Source organism: Elephas maximus, chromosome 17, assembly GCF_024166365.1.
Source record: "Elephas maximus indicus isolate mEleMax1 chromosome 17, mEleMax1 primary haplotype, whole genome shotgun sequence".
Taxonomy (NCBI): Eukaryota; Metazoa; Chordata; class Mammalia; order Proboscidea; family Elephantidae; genus Elephas; species Elephas maximus.
In genome coordinates, this window is record NC_064835.1 from 40,367,273 (window position 1) to 40,386,635 (window position 19,363).

General features: G+C 51.3%; 1 protein-coding gene across 3 annotated transcripts in view; it reads right to left on the minus strand.

The window, feature by feature from the left end:
* The window catches only part of B3GAT1 (beta-1,3-glucuronyltransferase 1), a 33,718-nt gene that overhangs the window by 5,120 nt on the left and 9,235 nt on the right, over nt 1-19,363 (minus strand). Inside the window, exons 2-4 of one of the 3 annotated variants that reach the window (XM_049857288.1) lie at nt 7,309-7,403; nt 7,010-7,156; nt 263-768 (exon numbers count right to left, since the gene is read on the minus strand). In XM_049857288.1, the coding sequence (XP_049713245.1) occupies nt 263-768; nt 7,010-7,156; nt 7,309-7,312 (657 nt within the window). In that variant the 5' untranslated portion in view covers nt 7,313-7,403. Of the gene's footprint in view, nt 1-253; nt 769-7,009; nt 7,157-7,291; nt 7,404-19,363 lie in introns of all 3 variants that reach the window. The other 2 variants (XM_049857287.1, XM_049857289.1) reach the window with 2 other exon arrangements.

Here is a 19,363-nt window from a genome sequence, read left to right on the forward strand (position 1 = left end):
GAGCTTTCCTCCATCCCTTCCTTTTGTCTCTCTCATCTGCCCTGACCCCCAGCCTGACAACACTCCTTACCCTGGTTTCTGTCTACCCAAGCCTACAATGTCCTGCCCAGAGCACAGACCTTGCATCCTGAGTGGGCAAACCTCCCACTTCCCCACTGTCACAAGCTCCTGTGTCCATAGCCTCAAACCCCTGGTCACTTCCCCTCCTTGGGCCCTCTTGTCCTGTGATCCACTCCCGCACTGGCCTCAGCACCTGCCCCACCTCCTCGAAAAGCTCCAGGCTGTAGGTGTTGTCGTCGTCTGCAAAGTAGACCACACCAGGCTGGCTGGAGTTGCGGGGGAAGGTCTCACGCAGCCAGCGCAGCGCCAGGTTGCGCTGCATGGTGCCACGGGGGATGCGCGGGTCCCGAGTGTCACCGCGCAGCTTGTAGTTGCGGGGCGTCTCCACGTGCAAATGCGTGTAGTTGAGACCTGTGTCACGCAGCAGGCGCGCTGTCAGCGGTGTGCGCCGGGGCGCGTCCTCCACCACCAGCCAGTGCAGGTTGGGCACGTGCAGCAGCGTGTTGGCCATGCGCGTCAGCTCAGCCTTCTGCACCGGGCGGCTGTAAGTGGGCGTGACCACGTGGATGGTGGGCAGTGTGTCCGACCACGGTGGGGGCCGCGTGTACACATACTCAGTCCGGACCACCTCCACGATGTCGCGGTCGGACATGCAGTATTCCCTGGGGTCCGAGCCTGGTGCATTGCGCCGGGCGTCACTCCCATCATCTGCGGAAGTGGGGAGACAGTATGGTGTGGAGAAGGGAATGCTGGGCCTGGGTTCTGACCGTGCCTGGATACATAAAGGGAGCCCTCCATCCCCGACAGCCCTGTCCCCTGTGTCCCTGCTTGCATGTCATCAGGCCTTGCCTTGGAGCTTGAAGTGTCTGGGGCTAAGGTGGAATCTACACCCCTGTAGTTCTCCTGGGGATTTTCCAAGTTCTGACTCTAGAAAGAATGACACAGAAATGGCCTCTTCCCTCTCCTCACAGTTGACAGCCCTGTAACTATTTGAATGCAGCTGGCCATATTCCATGACTGCGTCCTTGGTTCCTAAGGGTATGGGAAGTATAGTGTCAAAGTGTCCAGATCCTTACCAACCTAGTACCTTTCTCACGTGCCCAGAGCCCATGGTGCTACTCTGCATGGGTTCCAGCCAGTGGAGAGCAATGGGACCAGGAATGGATTACCCAATAAGCAATGTACGCAGGGCTTAATTGTCTTTATTTACTAATCTGCAGTAACAATTTTACCTGTTTTTTGCCACATCAAAAATGTGGTGAAACTCTCGTGAAATCGTGCACTACAGAACAAACCAAACCAAACCCCTTGCCGACAAGTCGATTCCAACTCATGAGTATGAGTGTGCACTACAGGTTAGTAAATAAAGACAATTAAGCCTGTGCATATTACCTTGCTTACTGGTTAATCTGTCCCTGAGTGGACCCACCCTCTTCTGGCATTAGAAGCTGACAGGCCCATTCTTTGGGGGTGGGTTTATGTGGCCGCAGCACTCCGTTGACTTCTAAGGAGCTTGCTGAGAGTGCTCTCCATATTTCTTTACAACTCCTCTAGTCAAGAAGGATCATCCCATCTGGCCTTATGTAAATGAGTCTTTGAATGTTTGTGCAGATCTTTATATTTAACTACTGCATTTATTCCAGTGTATTTTGCTTGTACTGGTCAGTGTTTAGGATAATTTCAAATTCTGAATCTGTAGTTCCCAATTTTAGCTATTTCTGCATTTTGGTATAACCATAAGGACAGGGTGGAGACCTGTTTTTGCTCTTCTGCTAGTTTTCTAACATTCTCCTGATCTGCACTTTCATTCCACCATCTGGGAGCCTACCTGTACTACCTGAACCTAATTGCCCCATTATTCAGCCACCTTTCACCATCTTCACCCCACAGCTATCCTGGAAGACCGTGTCTTATAGAAACACAGCCTTGGGGAGGGGAAATGGGGACATATTTCTTCCTGAAGCAGCCTGCTCCAACTGCCACTGCGTTTTTCCTTACATCCTGGACATTTTCCTCAGCGGTAAACCTAGTAGCCCTATCAAGAAGAGAAACTAGGGCCAACGGTACTCTTGTTTTTAATGCACCCCTTGTATCCAAGTGTTGTGTAATGACATCGAGGACATCATACATGAAGAAAGCAAGAGGTCACTGAAAAGACAGGAATGAAAGAAAAGACCAGGATGCATGTCAGAGGAGACTCTGAAACTTGCTCTCGAACATTGAGCAGCTGAAGCAAAAGGAAGAAATGATGAAGTAAAAGAACTGAAGATTTCAAAGGGTGGCTCAAGAAGATGAAGTAAAATATTATGACATGTGGAAAAAGCTGGAGATAGAAAATCAAAAGGGAAGAACATGCTTGGCATTTCTCAAGTTGAAAGAACTGAAGAAAAAATTCAAGCCTTGAGTTGCAATAGTGAAGGATTCTATGAGGAAAATATTAAACAATGTGGGATGCATCAAAAGAAGATGGAAGGAATACACACAGTCATTATACCAAAAAGACGCAGTTGATGTTCTACCATTTCAAGAGGTAGCATATGATCAGGAACCAACGGTACTGAAGGAAGAAGTCCAAGCTGCACTGAAGGCATTGGTGAAAAACAAGGCTCCAGGAATTGATGGAATATCAATTGAGATGTTTCAACAAATGGATGCAGCACTGGAAGTGCTCCCTAGTCTACGCCAACAAATTTGGAAGAGAGCTACCTGGCCAACTGACTGAAAGAGATCCATATTTATGCAATCCAACCGAATGTGGAAATTTTATCGAACAATATCATTAATATCACACGCAAGCAAAATTTTGCTGAAGATCATTCAAAAGCAGCTACAGCAGTATATCAACAAGGAACTTCCAGAAATTCAGGCCAGATTCAGAAGAGGACGTGGAACCAGGGATATCATTGCTGATGTCAGATGGATCCTGGCTGAAAGCAGAGAATACCAGAAGGATGTTTACTTGTGTTTTATTGACTATGCAAAGGCATTTGACTGTGTGGATCATAACAAATTATGGATAACATTGTGAAGAATGGGACTTCCAGAACAGTCAATTGTGCTCATGAGGAACCTGCACATAGATCAAGAGGCAGTTGTTTGGACAGAAGAAGTGAGTACTGAGTGGTTTAAAGTCAGGAAAGGTGTGCATAAGGGTTGTATCCTTTTATGATACCTATTCAATCTATATACTGAGCAAATAATCTGAGAAGCTGGACTATATGAAGAAGAACAAGGCATCAAGATTGGAGGAAGACTCATTAACAACCTATTATAGAGCAAGCAACCTCGCTTGCTGAAAGTGAAGATGACTTGAAGCACTTACTGATGAAGGTCAAAGACCACAGCCTTCAGTATGGATTACACCTCAACAAAGAAAACCAAAATCCTCACAACTGGACCAATAAGCCACATCATGACAGAGAAAAGGTTGAAGTTGTCAAGGATTTCATTTTACTTGGATCCACAATCAACACCCATGAAAGCAGCAGTCAAGAAGTCAAAAGACGCATTGCATTGGGCAAATCTGCTGCAAAGGACCTCTTTAAAGGGTTGAAAAGCAAAGATGTCACCTTGAAGACGAAGGTGCACCTGACCCAAGCCACGGTATTTTCAAAATTGCATCATGTGCATGTGAAAGCTGGACAATGAACAAGGAAGACCGAAGAAGAACTGATGCCTTTGAATTGTGGTGTTGGCAGAGAATATTGAATATGCTATGGACTGCCAAAAGAAGGAACAAATCTGTCTTGGAAGAAGTACAACCAGAATGGTCCCTAGAAGCAAGGATGGCGAGACTGCATCTGACATACCTTGGACATGCTGTCGGGAGAGATCAGTCCCTAGAGAAGGACATCATGCTTGGTAAAGTACAGGGTCAGCATAAAAGAGGAAGACCCTCAATGGGATAGATTTACACAGTGGTTGCAACAGTGGGCTCAAGCATAACAACGATTGTAAGGATGGTGCAGGACCAGGCAGTGTGTCGTTCTGTGGTACAAAGGGTCGCTATGAGTCAGAACCGACTTGACTGCACCTGACAACAACAACTACAACAATCGAAGTGACTTTCTTCTGTTTGAAAGACTCAGGCACTAACCTACTATGTGACCCTCCCTATTCTCACTATCTCAGCTAGAGGTTGTCCAGCTTTGGAATCCAAATGCCTAGGCTCAGACCCTGGTTCTGTCACTTACTAGCTATATGACTTTGAGTAAGTTACTTAACTTCTGTTGCCTCAATTTCTGCAGCTATAAAGTGGAGCTAATAATAGCATCTAATTTATAGAGTTATTATGTGGATTAATGGGCTCAGGACACCGCCTTCCCAGTTACTATCATTTCTTTGTGTATAGAAGGACAGTAGCCAGCCCTACTTCCTGATGACCTCATGCGACTACCAAACCAAAAATAACTCATTGCCGTCAAGTCAATTCCGACTCATAGTGAGTAGAACTACCCTGTAGAGTTTCCAAAGGGCATCTGGTGGATTCAAACTGCCGACCTTTTGGTTAGCCGTGGTAGCTCTTAACCACTACACCACCAGGGTTTCTAGGGAGGATAAAATGAGCAATGTGCATGAGAGGGTTTAAGGTACAATACCGGGAAGGACTCTGCACCAGTCAGTCTATCGCCTCCCCTGCGTTTTACCACTCTTATCATTCGTATATGGGGTATGCGGGGTGCCTTTTGAAGCCTCAGTCTGGGTTCCAGGAAGAGATGCAGATGACCCAAGAGGACCTGCTCCTGCTCTAGGGAGCTCACAGGCGAATGGCTGCAGGACACAGGCACACTGACTCAGAGCCCACTGCCAGGCCACAGGTGCTTGCTGGCAGGTGTGAGGCTGAGGGGCTGGGGAAGGAGACTAGCACACAAGCAGCTGGTCAGCAGTGACTTGGGGAGGACTTTTGGGTCAAACTGTGAAAGGAGAACAATGTTGAGGGAGGAAGGGAAGGGGCTGTAGGGGCTCTGATGAGGGTGTAGGGTAAATTTACCCTGTGGTCAGTAAAGTTTTAGAAACCGAGGCCTGAGAACGAGCCATTCTACCCAGCCTTCTGCCTCCCCGCTCCCAAATCACCTCAAACGTGTGACCCTGCTGCCCCCTGTGGAAGTCCCCATGGATCAGGACTCCATAGCTGCCCACTGTCTGCCCTGCTTCCCTGGCTGGGTGCCCCTAAGACCTAGGAGTCATGAAGTCTGTGCGGCTACCCAAATCATAGCGCTGCAGCCTGCATTGACTCCCCTTGGCAGGCCCACGTTGGCATGCTGCAGGAAGACTGAGAATGCCAAGTCCCATGCTGGGGTAGTAACAGCAGTGCCCTGCAGTGCAGCCTGCAGTCTCTGTCTCAGGAGTCTGCCAGGAAAGTAATCAACAGGATAATACACATGGGTAGAAGTAGGCAGTTCTACCTCCTGTGGAATAATGTGTTTATCTGGTGATGATAACAATAGAATGACAAGAGTGCAGAGGTGGCTGGAGGAGGCAGGGAGAGTGACGTGAGAGGCCCAGGCTCTAAAGGCCCAGCAGTGGGTGGGTGCTCAGCCACCTCTAGCTGGGCGCTGCCTTGCTGAGGCTCGAGCACCCTGAGGTGAACAGGCCATGCCATCTGACTGTGGGATGAACAGGGAATGCAGTGGCTCTTGGACACCAGCTGTGTTAGCATCACTTGGGGTGACAGGTGATATGCAGGCCCTTCCCCAGGCCCACTGTCTCCCCCTGGGAGAGGATCTCACTTCTGTATTCTGTCAAGTGTCCCAGGTATGATGGTGCACATTTCTATGTGGGAATGGCTGCCCTAAGGGCTAAGCCTGTGCATGTAGGGGGAAAGCAGAGAAGCAGGTGATACTACAGACTAAGGGGTTGGGGCCAGACTGGGTGAGAGGCAGATGGAAGGTCTGTGGTGTAGGGAGCCTAGGTGTGCACAGGGACAGCAGCCTGGTGGGCTCAGAGCCTCCTCTAGTTCTTTGTGGGCTCTGCAGGGCTTTTCCTTTCTCCAGGCCTGTTCCTGAGGTAGGACTAGACCAGGTTGCCCAAACAAGAAAGGAGGCAAAACAATATATCATTCTTGAAAATTTTTAAAACATAATACAAACCAGAACTCCTGCCCATCCTTTCCACCCACCGCCCCCAACTGCTGAATGCCCCCAGTCCATGCAGTCCTAAAATCCCAGATGCAAGGGGTGTGTGTCCTTTTGTGTGTGCTGTGTCTCTGTGTGTGTGTCTGTGTGTGTGTGTCTGTGGTGTGTCTGTGGTATGTCTTTGTGTGTCTGTGGTGTACTGCTGTGTGGATCTGTGGTGTGTATCTGTGTGTGTGTGGTGTGTCTGTGTATGTGTCTGTGGTGTGTCTCTATGTATCTGTGGTAGGTCTCTGTGTGTGTATATGTGGTGTGTCTACGTGTGTGTTTGTGGTGTGTCTGTGTGTGTCTGGTGTGTCTCTGTGTGTGTGTCTGTGGTGTGTCTCTGTATGTCTGTGGTATATCTCTGTGTGTCCATATATGTCTGTGTGTCTGTGGTATGTCTCTCTGTGTGTCTGTGGTGTGTCTCTGTGTGTGTATATGTGGTGTGTCTGTGTGTGTGTATCTGTGGTGTCTCTCTGTATCTGTGGTGTCTGTGTGTGTGTGTCTGTATCTATGGTGTGTCTCTGTGTCTGTGGTGTGTCTGTGTGTGTCTGTGCTATATCTGTGTGTGTGTCTGTGTCCCTGTGTGTCTGTGCCTGTGTGCCTGTCTCTTTGCGTGTCTGTGTGTGAAAGCTTTCACCAGAGTCTCAAAGGGCTCTGAGACCTTAAAAAGGGTGAGATCATTGGCTTGAATGATCCTTGAAATTCTTCCTAACTGCTTAAACCCCTGTTGCCATCAAGTGGATTCCAGCTCATAGTGACTCCAAGAACTGCTTAGTGGGTTATAGTAATAGTGTCTGTGATGTTAGCCGCTGGGGATGGGGGGCAGGGCTCACCCTTGTGCACGGTGAGCAGGGGTGCGATGGTGCTCTGGTGCCAGACAGTGATCAGCAGTGTCCAGGGCAGCACAATGAGGATGATCGCAAGGATGTCCCGTCTCTTCGGCATCTCCAAGGCTGGCTGGGCCCACAGCTCCTCATTACCTGAGTGGCGGCAAGGTCACGACAGGGGCGGCAGCAGGGGTGGCGGCAGCACAAGGAAGAAAAGAAAAGAAATGGGCCAGACCGGCCAGGCACGGAGAGGACAGAGAAGCCGAAATGTTGGCTAGCAGATCTTACCCGCGCTCACAACCCACCCATTGCGGAAGCAGGTTTGGAGAGTCCAGCCTGGCTGGAGTCTGAGGAGAGGTAGCTGTCAGAGGCGAGGTCAGGAACCCTGGGAGGTGGGCACCTGCAAGAAAGAGCAGAAGAGCATAGCCAGGGACCTGGGCATGGGTGAGGGATGCCAGGAAGGGCTGGCCTGCGCTGGGACACACAGGAGTGGGGCTGTCATGAGGGAGCCATGATGGTCCATCTTGAGGACCCTGTCTCTCTGCCTGCTGGGTGACTGAGCCTGCCTTACCACGGGCATGCCACGGGCATGGCACGGGCACATCTATGAGAGTCAGTGGGTGCAGGGGCTAAGGACACAGACCTTGGAGACACATGGCCCTGGATGAAGTCATAATTCTGCCACCCACAAGCTGTGTGCCCTTGGACAAGTTACATTAACTCTGTGTGCCAGTTTCCTCATCTGTAAAATGGGATAAGATTAGTACCTACTTTACAAAGTAGTTGTCAGGACTAGATAAGCTAACGCCCATAAAGCCCTTCAGTCCAGATTGGTTTTTTCAGAGCCTGGATAAAGGGATCAGAGCTAGGGTGAGTTTTATGAGGACAAAGGAGATGCCTTAGGGGTAGGTCCTGGGAGGAAACACAATGAGCACCCCTTGGACAGTGCTCTGTGCAGGACTGCATGCCAGATGCTGGAGTTGGGGTCACCAAGAGGAAGAGCTGACCCTGGAAGGTGGCCGCATCATGTGGAAACAGCAGTCAAACCTGGTGGCGGCAACAGGACCCCAGGATAGGTACCCCCTCTGTAAGGAACATGAGGCCTGATTCGAATTTCCATTCAGCCCTGCAGAGACTCTGCAGGGGCATCTCCCCCTGAGTTCCCTCATGTGACAAGGGTCCAGAGGGCAGGAGGAGCGACCACAAGGCAGGCCATCTCTCATGACCACCATTAAAGTGTCACGTTATGTCCCCTCTTCCTTTCTTCTACTTGGATGCTGAGCTCCCTGAGCTCAGAGTGAGTGTGGGGGGAGGAGGGCCCTGGGCAGCACTGCCTGCCCGGAAGTGCTCACACCTCCAGGTCCCAGCAGAGCCTACGCGCCTGTCCAGCCCAAATAAGGTATGCTCCCATCCTTGCTGAAGAGGACTTTTGGCCCCATAGTATTAGAAATAGTGTACTTTCCTCTGGTTGTCTGGTCTTCTCTCCAAATTGCTCTGACACCTTGTGAATGAACTAGCTTTGTCTCCCTTGAAAAGAGCACTGTAGTTTCTGAGGTCAGCCAGCATCACCCCTTACCATCAAAAGCCTTGTCTTTCCAGAGTGCCCTTGTCAGCAGGGCTAAATGTCACCCTAGAGGTCAAACCAACGGAGGGCGTACAGGATAGAGCAGCCATTCGGGGGTGTATGTGTATGCATGTCTGTATGTGTGTGTGCGCCTGTGTGTGTAGGTGTGTATGCACATGCACGTGTGTACGTGCCTGTGTGTGCATACATGTGCACATGTGCTTGCATGTGTGTTCATGTGTGCATGCATGTGCACCTGTATGAGTCTGACTTGGGGACCATGGGACAGGAGAGCAATTTGAGATATTATACATCTTATGAGAAGCCAGTCACCTGATTAGGGGCACCCTTCTTTTTTTTTTTGGTTTGCTCAAATTAAGTTCTGAGGAAAGCTCCGGCACTTTAGCCATGGCTCAGTAGGTTTACATGGGGCTAGCATACTCAGAAAGGAGCCCTGGTAGCACAGTGGTTAAGCACTCAGCTGTGAACCCAAAGGTCGGTGGTTCGAATGCACCAGCTATCATGCAGGAGAAATGTGGCAGTCTACTTCTGTAAAGATTTACAGCCTTGGAAACCCTACAGGGCAGCTCTACTCTAACCTACAGGGTTGCTAGGAGTCAGAATCGACTCAACGGCAGTGGGCTTTTAGCGGGTAGCACACTCAGGAAAGCTCTAGCTTCTTGGGATAGGATGAAGGGAGACAGGCACAGAGATCTCTAGGCAATGTGCCGTGTGTTGCACAGGAAAGAATGCTAGGCCAGGAGTCTGGAGATGACCATGTCTCTGAGCAAGTCACTTCTCTGCCTTAGTGTTCCCTAAAGTGTGGTAGGGGTCTGGGCCAGATGACCTCCTACATTCCTTCCAGCTCCAGGTCAGAGATCAAGAGCCTGGGCTTTGAAGTCACACAACCCTGGATCCAAAGCCTGGCTTTACTAGCGATTGAGCTTAGACAAGTTACTTAGCCTCTGTAGGCCTCAACTTCCTCATCTGTCAAATGGTTATAATGGTGCCTTTCAGTCAGGAATGCTGTGAGGGGTAAATCACTTAGCACAACATCTGACAATCGATGGCAATCACTACTGGCAGGATGCCATCAAAGGAGGGGTAGGGCCTCCTGGGCCCTAAGTGCAGCTTCCAGGGCCACCTCAGTTGGGAAGACAGAAAAGAAGCCACACAGCTGGGATGCCCCAAGGCAGACTGTGGCCCACCAAGACAAAAGAGGAAATCAGAGTTTGCGCCCTGGGCCAGTATGAGGAGGGACTTAGGCTCAGCAGGAACCCCCTTTCCAAATACTAAATATTGGTCAGTTTGCTTTTGTGCTGTTGTGGTGGTGGGGACTGTTCAGCTTTCCTTCACCTGGGAAACTGCGTAGTGCTCTGGTCTCATATCTACACAGCCAGAGGACCCAAGGAGCTTGTGTGGGGACTAGGCCAGCCATGGCTGACCACACGGGATGGCTGCAGCAAACCAGAAACTCTTCCACTAGAAACAAGGGCCTCAGGTGGGGCAGCTAGACCTTTTATGATTTTGAGTCCTTATGATGGTGTCCTTGTTTTGTCTTGGAGAGTTGTTCATTCCCACTGCTGCTCCTTTAACTTCTCCACATGGCTATGGATTGTGTGTGTATATATGTGTGTACATATGTGTGCATGTGTGTACATATGCGTCATCTTCTATAAACTCTTTTGTGGCTTCGGCAGGTGGCAGAGCTTGGCTCAGTGTCCCACACCAGGATCCCATCTGGGTCACATGTGCCGAGGGTAATGGAATGAAGTGACCTCAAGCCACATTGCCCAGAACTAGCCCCCAGCCCCAGTTCCAGGGCCACTGATGGGGCTGCACAGGACTCTGAGTCCAGCCACGTTTTGGCTGGGTGCTCTGAGGCCACACTTGGCAAAGGACAGGGAGGCTAGACCCGGTTGGGACATCTCTCCTGTGTCTCAGGGACTCTGCAGAACATCCTCAAGAGTCCTGTGTCTCCGAGGGTTCGGATTCCAGGATGGAGACAGCACAGGGAAAAAGGTGATCTTCAAGCCTATTAAGTACATAAAATCGAAGCTTGCTTGGTAATTTCCTGCTTTTATGTTGTTTAGTTCTCAGCATCCTCTTTATCTCAAGCCTGCGACCTACCTGTATCTGCTCCTTAAATACTCATAACAGCCCTGTGAGGCAGGCACTTTGTTACCCCTGTCTTCCAGCTGAACTCCTTGAGGCCAGAGAGGTTGAATGACTTGTCCACGGTCAACAATTAGTAAATGATGGGGCCAGAATCAAATCTCAGCCACTTGGCTCTACGCTTACATCAGGAGCATGGCATGAGAGGTCTCCAGCCCAGAGCCCCCAGACCTGGATCAGTGGCAGGTAGACCCAGTGACACACGCTGGCCCTGGATGGGAGATGGCTCAGAGCAGCCCTCCTGCATGAATGCTGTCTCCACTCAGGTGTCCCAGCACCCCCTGGAGGCTGAAGCAGAAAGGGGAGCAGGAGGGGAAGGGAACGATGGAGGCAAGGGTGCAGGGGGCAGTGCAGAGACAATTCAGATTCCATCTAGTCTTTCTGGTCAAAACAACTTGCGAAAGGGAGGGGGACAGAGGGAGAAAAGCTCTAAAAATAAACTTAGCAATAAACCCAGTTGTGCGTTAATTACTCTGGAAGCCATTACGGCTTGAAAACCCCATAACTTTAATGGTGGCTTTTTTTTTTATTATAAGCATACTAGCAAAAATGTGGAGCTAATTACCACTTGGTTATTAAGCAGAACAGAGAGCCTAGCCATGAAGAAAGCCAGCTGGCCAGTAGGGGGCAGCTTCGTGGGAAGCAGGGCCTGGGAGGGGCAGGGAGACCAGCTGCACCTGTCCCAGACCTGAGGCCCAGCACTGGCCTCTCTCCAAAGCCTGCTGCCCAACTGGCCGGGCTGGGAGGAGAGCTGTTGCTTGCCCATGGTGGCTGGCTCAGCCCTGTAGGCTCTACTTGTTCTGGCCTGGAACTACTTCTGTGCCCTGGTGGATGGGGGAGATGCTTGACCACATTCAGGTAGGATTCCCTTCACAGAATTTGGGGGGAGGATGGGGTGTTGGGGGGAGGATGGGGTGTTTGAGGGAGAGTCAGGTGGAAGCAGGTGGTTGCAGGCAAGGTAGAAGGAGACGTGTTACCAGAGGAAAATCATGCGTCCATGTTGGGCCAGGTCAGCTGTGACCAATACCCACCCTGTGGCTACTTGTGCCTGTGGCTGACATCGCCGTCACCGCTACTTCTCCCGCAGAGTTACAGACACGAGGAGGCCCTCCCTGGAGTGTTCTCAGAGAGCCGTCTTTGACAGAGACAAAGGCTACATTGTAGACGGAATGCCTGAGGCTGTGGGGGTGCATTTGAACCAGGAAGAGGACACAGGGAGGCAAGAGGCCTCCGGGGGGAGCAGCCTGAAAGATACCCCAGGCTCAGCTCTCCTCATGGTACCACAGGCACACACCTTCCTCCTCAGCTTTTAGTCTCAAAACATGGCAGCTGGGTTGACTGGGTTCTAATAAATTTCTACTTCTGCCATTTTAGCAACCAGAGGTTAAGAAAGTCAGGGCTCCATGAGGATAAGAAAGCATCCTACCTGAGGAAAGTGGAGGTTCAGGTGGTCATTCACAGCCAGAGTCCAGGCAAGTGGCCAACATACCAGCTTCGCATGAACTTGGTCATGGGTTAAGGGTCATGGAGATGAGCCACAACTGGGCAGAACTATTTATAGAAATTTGTCTAATGGTTTTAGGGTGCTGCAGGCTGAGAATGAGAACTAGGGGTGTCTGGGCCCAGATGGGAAGGCTCTGATGTGCCCAAGGCTGGGGTAAAGCAGGGTAGACTGGGCAACCAGGGCTACGGGCAAGGCCAGCTTCTAGGTGGACAGGTTTGAATGCATGGAAAGGTGCTCTTCAGAGCTACAGGTGTTCAATGAAACCCAGTCAGTGCCCCTAGTCCCTGAAGAGGGGGCTTATTTAATTCCATTTGACAAATATTAATTGAACATCTGTACTGGGTACAGCACTGTGCTAGATTCTACAGACAATGGGCAATGTCGGGGCAGGAGCAGGGCTTCCTTCTAAAGGGAGAGAGACTTGGGGTAATCCTAAGACAGGGTGATTTGTGATAAGTACATGGTATTTCAGAGCTGTGTGTGTGTGCATGTGTGTGTACATGTATGAGTGACAGTGCGAGGTTACAAACATGCTCAGACACCATCCAAGCCGCTCATCATCTCTGGAGGAAAACGGAAGTCCTTTTACCCAATAAAATTAGGGAAATGGTTAGTTGGTTAATCAAAAAAGCCTGTTAAAGTGAGGAATCCTTTAAGAGTGATACATGCATGTGATAAACATTTCAACTTAACACAAGTGACTGTTGAAGAGCCAGCTGTTCAACAGATGGTGTGTCCCCACTATTGCGCAATATGTGATACTTTCCTTGTTGTCCGAACTACCCATCACTCGCTATCTCCAGCACTTCCGGCTTTTGGATGTAGAGCCATGGCTTTCCCTTGGGCTGGGAGTCTGCTGCCAGAAGCCCCACATTGACTCTTACATCAACAGCACCTGTGATACAATTTCCAGCTGTGATTTTGTTACAGTGATCTGAGAACGCCAGGACACTTGAGGAGCAATCTGAGCACGGCACCCTCTTAGAATGTTTATGACTTTCCCACCCATCTTCACCTAGTCTTTTTCCAGACTCACCTTATGGAGTCTTTTAAGAGCATTCAACTCACAGAAACCACATGTTTATTTCTTTTCAACTCCTATTACAATGGTTTCTACACTATCACATGATGACCATCACACACATGCCTGTGATGGACAGGTGTGGGAATCAGCATGGTTGACTCTTGGTGAGCACCGGGTGCGGGTGTGAGCCATGGTGCAGGCGTGCGGGAGGGGAGCCCGCCGACATCCGGCCACCCACGCTTGCTATGGGCATCAGCTAGTGTCCTGCTGCTGGAATGGAAGCTGCCAGTCAATTTGCTAAGTCCACCAAGCAGCGGCTGGTTAACAGAACTTCTGCTGTACATATGAAGGAAAAAATGGCAGCTCTCATCATGGGGGGCAGGAGGAGCCCTCTGGGGTTGGCAGAGGCAGATGAGGAGCCTCCTAATGCAGGATGGTGACCAGCTCACTGGTGCGGCCGAGACAAGTGATTGTGGGCTGGGGCTGGGGCAGAATTATGGCCACAGGAAGCATGTGGTAGGGGGCAGAGGGTGAGAATAGTTTAAAGAGAATAGCTGTTCAAGGCTCCGGCTTCCCCTCGAGTCCCAGGCAGGGCCCCTCCTGGAGGCAGAGGCACAGTCTCTGTTCCAGAGATCCACAGGAGCCCTAATAGAATCAAGGGATTAGTATCGACTCTGCGGCTGCTGCTTAGGAAAAGCCCAGTGCCAGAGCTGATCAGTTTCAGCCCAGTCAATCCACATACTTCACTAACCCAGGCCTGTACCCCTACACTGCTGGCTACTGCCCCCCACTTGGCTCTGGCTCCCAGCCCCCACAGGGCTCCTCCATGAACGTGCTCTCCTGCTGGAGGGGAGGACACAGCACACAGGGCTTGGGGCCAAGGGGCTAGCTCTGTCCAGGCACCTCCCCTGTACCATGTGACCTAGGGCAGGTCCCACAGCAGATTCTACTCGGAAGGGAAATGAGGGACTCGAGGGACATTTGTTGGTTGGAATTGGAAACCCCGGTACTGTTGTTATTAGCTGCTGCTGAATGGGTCCCTCCCTACTCATGGGGACCCCACGCAAAATAGAATGAAACCCTGCCAGGTCCCGTGCCATCCCCGTAATCAACTGTGAAGTGGACTGTTGTAATCCACAGGGTTTTCATTGGCTAAATTTTGGCATAGATCACCAGGCCTTTCTTCCTAGTTTTAGTCTAGAAGCTCTGCTGAAACCTATTCAGCATTGTAACAACATGCAAGCCTCCACTGACAGGCGAGAGGTGGCTGTGCATGAAGTGTGTTGGCTGGAACTGAACCCAGGTCTCCCACATGGAAGGAGAAAATTCTACTACTGAACCGCCATCCCTGCATAAGGGCAGCGGGATTCATTTTTATGAAGCCTGTCATGTCCACTCCCTCCTTTGATCTCCACAGCAGCCCTGTGAAGCAGACGGAGATTTCATCCCTATTTCACGTACGAGGACACTGAGGCTTAGGGGGGGTTGTGTGATGGACTCAAGGTCACAGAGTCATGGAAAGTCACTCAGACTCAGGACTAGGGCCTCCAAGTCCAGCATCCCGTCTGTCTACACTGCCTCCCTCCCTCACGGCTGCTCACACCATCCTCTGGTGTCCTGCCCCAGCCTGCACAGGCCCACTCAGGGCACTGAGGCCCCAGTGGAGCTCCCTCATCTTGCTTGGCCTGGAATACACCCAGGAGGGGCCCCTGAGGCTCCAGATGTTGAGGTGCTTCCCAGGAAAAGCCTTGTCCCTCCAGATGGCTGTTTCCTCCTCCAGGCCTGGACACTCTGGCTTTCACATCTGGTTACTTCTGACAGGAGGGCTAGATCTCACCCCATCTTGTCTCTTGAGCAGGAAAACCAAGCCAAAGACTTGGGAAGAAGGAGATACTTGTTCAGTGCAGGCCTGAATATTGTGATGCTTTGGTTTTGTTCCAGCTCAATAGCATCAAAAAAACATAATTCATTGATTTTCTAGGTAGGTAGTATCTTTCCAGAAAAAAAAAAGAAAAAACCAACCTTTGGATTAGATTACCTAGCTCCCAAGACAAGTAAATGGGTTAGCTTTTATCACTGTGTAACAAATCACCACATGCTTAGTAGCTTCAAACCACAAACACTTATCATCTCAGCTTCTGTGGGTCAGGGGTCCGGGCACCGCTGAGCTGGTGCTTGGCTTGGGCTCTTACAGACTGCAGTCAAATTTGGCTGGGATGTGTTCTCATCTGGAGGCTCAACTGTGGGAGGCCAGCTTCCGCAAATAGGCTGTTGGTAGAATGCATTGTCTTGTGGTCATGGGCTAAGGGCCACGGGTCTTGCTGGCTGTTGGTGGTAGGCTACCCTCAGCTCCTAGGGGTTGCTCACAGTTCCGTCACATGGACTCCTCCAATGTGGCCAATGAGTTCAGCAAGACAGCAAGGAGAGACTCTAGAGCAAGTCTGCTAGGACAGAATCTTCTGTATAACACTGTGGAGAGAGTGACTACCCTTACCTTTGCCACAGTCTACTGGCCAGAAGGATCATATGTGCAACCCTCACTCAAGGGGAGGGTATTACACAAGAACATGTAATCAAGGGCCCCCTCAAAGTCTGTCCACCAGACAAGGCAGATGGGCCACACTGGCCAGGTCACTTCCTAGTCCTCTCAGCCTCTTAGAGTTTGTCCTGGCCCCCATAACACCCAAGGGTGATGGCAGGATCTGACCACAGTCAAAGCCTTCTCTTACCACCCTCCCAGCTTCTGCCAAAAGAGTGGTGTATGGAGGGACAGTGCGATCGTGGGAAGAATCTGGGCCCTGGGGTCAGACAGCCTCCTTTGACTTTGGCAAGGTGACGTTTCTGAGCCTTGGCTTTCCCATCTATAAAGTGGGAATAATAATGGTTCTTCCCTCGCTAGGTAGTTTGGATGATTAGGAAGAAAAATCAATGTAAAGTATCTGCCACATGGCCAGGGCCCAATAAGGGGCCCAATAAGTAGAAGTGACTATGCATGTTGTTGTTACTGTAGTTGTTAACCCAGCAGCCTTGGAATGGGTCTAGAGTAGGCTTGTTGGCCTTGCTTCCCTGACTCCCTCCTGCTGAACTCCTGGCTGCTGGAAGGCAGGCTGGAGTCACAGACTCTGAAAGGTCCAACCAGCCCAGAGAGCAGCCTCAGTTGAAAAGAGGGGCTGGGACACTCAGAGAAACAACTTTCTGTCTCATCCTCCTGGTGACCTTAAATACAGTATGACCAAGTCCCACTCTCAGCTCCTGCCCAGGCCCCCTTCTTTCTGTCATCTCTCTAGCCCATGGCCTGACAACCTCAAGACTTTCCTCCACCTTCCTGCATGGGCCAGGCATCAGGTCTCCCCATGGCTCCCTTTTCTCTGCAAGGTCCTGGTCTTGGGCTCTGTTCCTGCCAACACGGGCCTTCCACTTCAATCTCTGACTCCTTGTTCTGCTTCTTCAAGTCAGAATCGACTCACTGCCCACCCTTCTCACTAAACCCACTTGTTCGTGCTCAAAGGCCTCCTGGATCTCCCCACTTTGCCTGCCACTCAAGACTCTGCCCCTGGCAGCCCACCTCTCTAATGGGTCCTCCTTGCTCCCTCTCCAGCTCCTGCCTGTGGCAGTCAGCGCTTCTTCTCCCCGGCAGGGCCTACATGCGCTCTGGAAGCAGGCACACTGGCCTTGCTCATGCCAGCTGGTAACTCCCCATCCTACCCAGAGCCAGGGTCTGGGCCAGCCCTGGGAAAGAGGTTGGTGTTTTTTTTTTTAATTTAGCCAAGATGCCCAAAGAACAAGCCAGGACTCACCCCTTACAGACCGTCATTGCTCTCATCTTCTAGCTGCAAGCTTGTTTCCTCACTTTGGCCTCTATACCTTACCAGTTTCTCTTTGCCAAACCTCTACCACTGCCCAGCTGTATATGTGTGTGTGCTACTGAGTGTGCGTGCATGTGTGCACATATGTGCACATGTGTATGCTGCATTTGGGCACGTGTATCTGTGCCTAAGTGACTGTCACAGAGCCCTCGTCTTGTGTGAGTCTGAGTACAGTTGGGTCACTGTGCTCCTCTGCCCTCTCACCCACCCCTCTTGAAGCTGTCTAATTTGGGAAGATGTCAGCCTGCCCCTGGTCCTCCTGGATATGGTGTTTATCATCCGATTGGGGGTTGAGTCTTCCACTCTGCCCACTCACTCAGGCTGTCTCAGCCAATGACAAGGACCCAGTTCCAGTGGTTCCCAGGGGCATGCTCCCTCACATGCCTCCGCACACACATGCATTAATGTGTGCCTGCCAGAGGGATGCGTGTGTGTTCTTGAGCATGTGTACACAGACCCTTGGCTAGGCTTTGTTACTACTCCTAAGCCCTGTTGATGGATCTCTGCTCAAATAAAGGATTATCTCACGTGCCCTAGGGTCCTAGAGGACAGACGGGTGGTGCTGGGGTGGGAGCCATCTCCCCTGAAAACTACTTGATAGCATTAGCAGGAGATCACGCTGAATGATGATTTGTGGCTCCCAAAACAATTTCACAGTGGTTTTCTCACTTAAGCAGTAAGCCCTTATAACATCAAAGTCTGATTCTCATTTAACAGGTGGAGAGGCTGAGGCATGCAGGGGTTTTGAGTGTCCCAGGTCTCCCAGTTAGCAGGAGACAGAGCCACAGCCCTGCCCAAGTCTGCCCCTTCTCCCTCTGGGTGACAAGGCCCTGGGAGTGGCCCAGGCAGGGGAGCACCATCACCCCTTCCCTGGCTGGTGACAGTATGTGGCCTCACTGGCTCCCTCCCAGGGTACTTGTTCACCCGGGGGTGGCCCATCCCTGTGCCCTCAGCTTGGCTGAAGTGATGCTTTCCTCTTGGCTAGCCTATGAGACTGTCCTAAAGGTGAGGGGCCGAGCAGCCCAGCTAGGCCCACCCTGTCCCTTTGTTCATGAGCAGTAGTGCGGCCACATACTTCATTATCCAAACTAGGACACTTCTCAAAGTGCGATGAGGTGAAGAAATAATTAACACAGTTAATGGAGTGCCAACAGGCATGAGCTGGGGCTGTTCCAGGCAAAGTGGGACATAGGGCCACCCTAGCCAAGCCCGCTGCTACCCGTGAGCAGGTGCCTGGCTGCAGGGGTGGGGGCAGCAGACACTGCCAGGGCTCCTCAGCTCAGTAACCCCCCAGAATAGGGCCTTGCTAATGAGCCCTCATGAACCAGCAAGCCCAGAAAGGCTCCTCTCCCCTCTGTGCTCTGGCAGAGAGGGGCTCTGACATCCCCCTACCTAGCTTCACCGAGCTCCCCTGGGGCCAGGCTGAGCAGAGCTGGAGGTGTGCCATCCTGGCTCTAGGACGGGGCCACATGGAGATGCTGTTCCTGCCCTCTGACTCTGCATATGGTTATAGCAAAATGCTCCTTGACAGCCGAGCTTTCCCATTTTAAAGACTTTCCCTACCCTTGGCCTGCTACAGGAGCCCTGGTGGCGCAGTGGTTAAAAGCTCAGCTACTAACCAATAAGTTGGTAGTTGGAATCCACCAGCCGCTCCTGGGAAACCCTAGGGGGCAGTTCTACTCCGTCCTATAGGGCCCCTGTGAGTTGGAATCGACTCCACAGCAATGGAATTTTAGGTGGGCCTTTTTTTTTTTTTTTTTGCTATAACGCTTAGTGCTCTGAGAGACTTGCAGAATCTCAGATGTCCACGGCAGACACCACTTCCAACTGGTGCACAGAGGGTCAGCCCCACCAAGGGCTTCCGCTTGAGCCAGGAAAGACACAGAAGCTGGGGGAGGGGGGAGGTGCGGAGAGAAGCGGGTGGACTTCTAGCACATTCTGTCACAAGACAGACAGCAGGCACTGATGAAGCCAAGGACAAGTCCATCAACAGCTGCTGACAGAACTGTGGTATCTATAGCTGGGCGCCCTCCTCCAGCCTCCACTGGGTGGCACAAGGAGGGGGGCAGCATGCTCCCTCTCAGGGCTGAGGTCAGAGGACAGTCCAGGGCTCCAAGAGGCCCAAAGGGCCTACACGAGAGGCAAGGCTGCACTGCAGGGGGTGCCCAGCAGGGCCCAGCAAGGGTCTCTTAGCTGTCGGTGAATTCCTCTGCACAGTACGGATCCT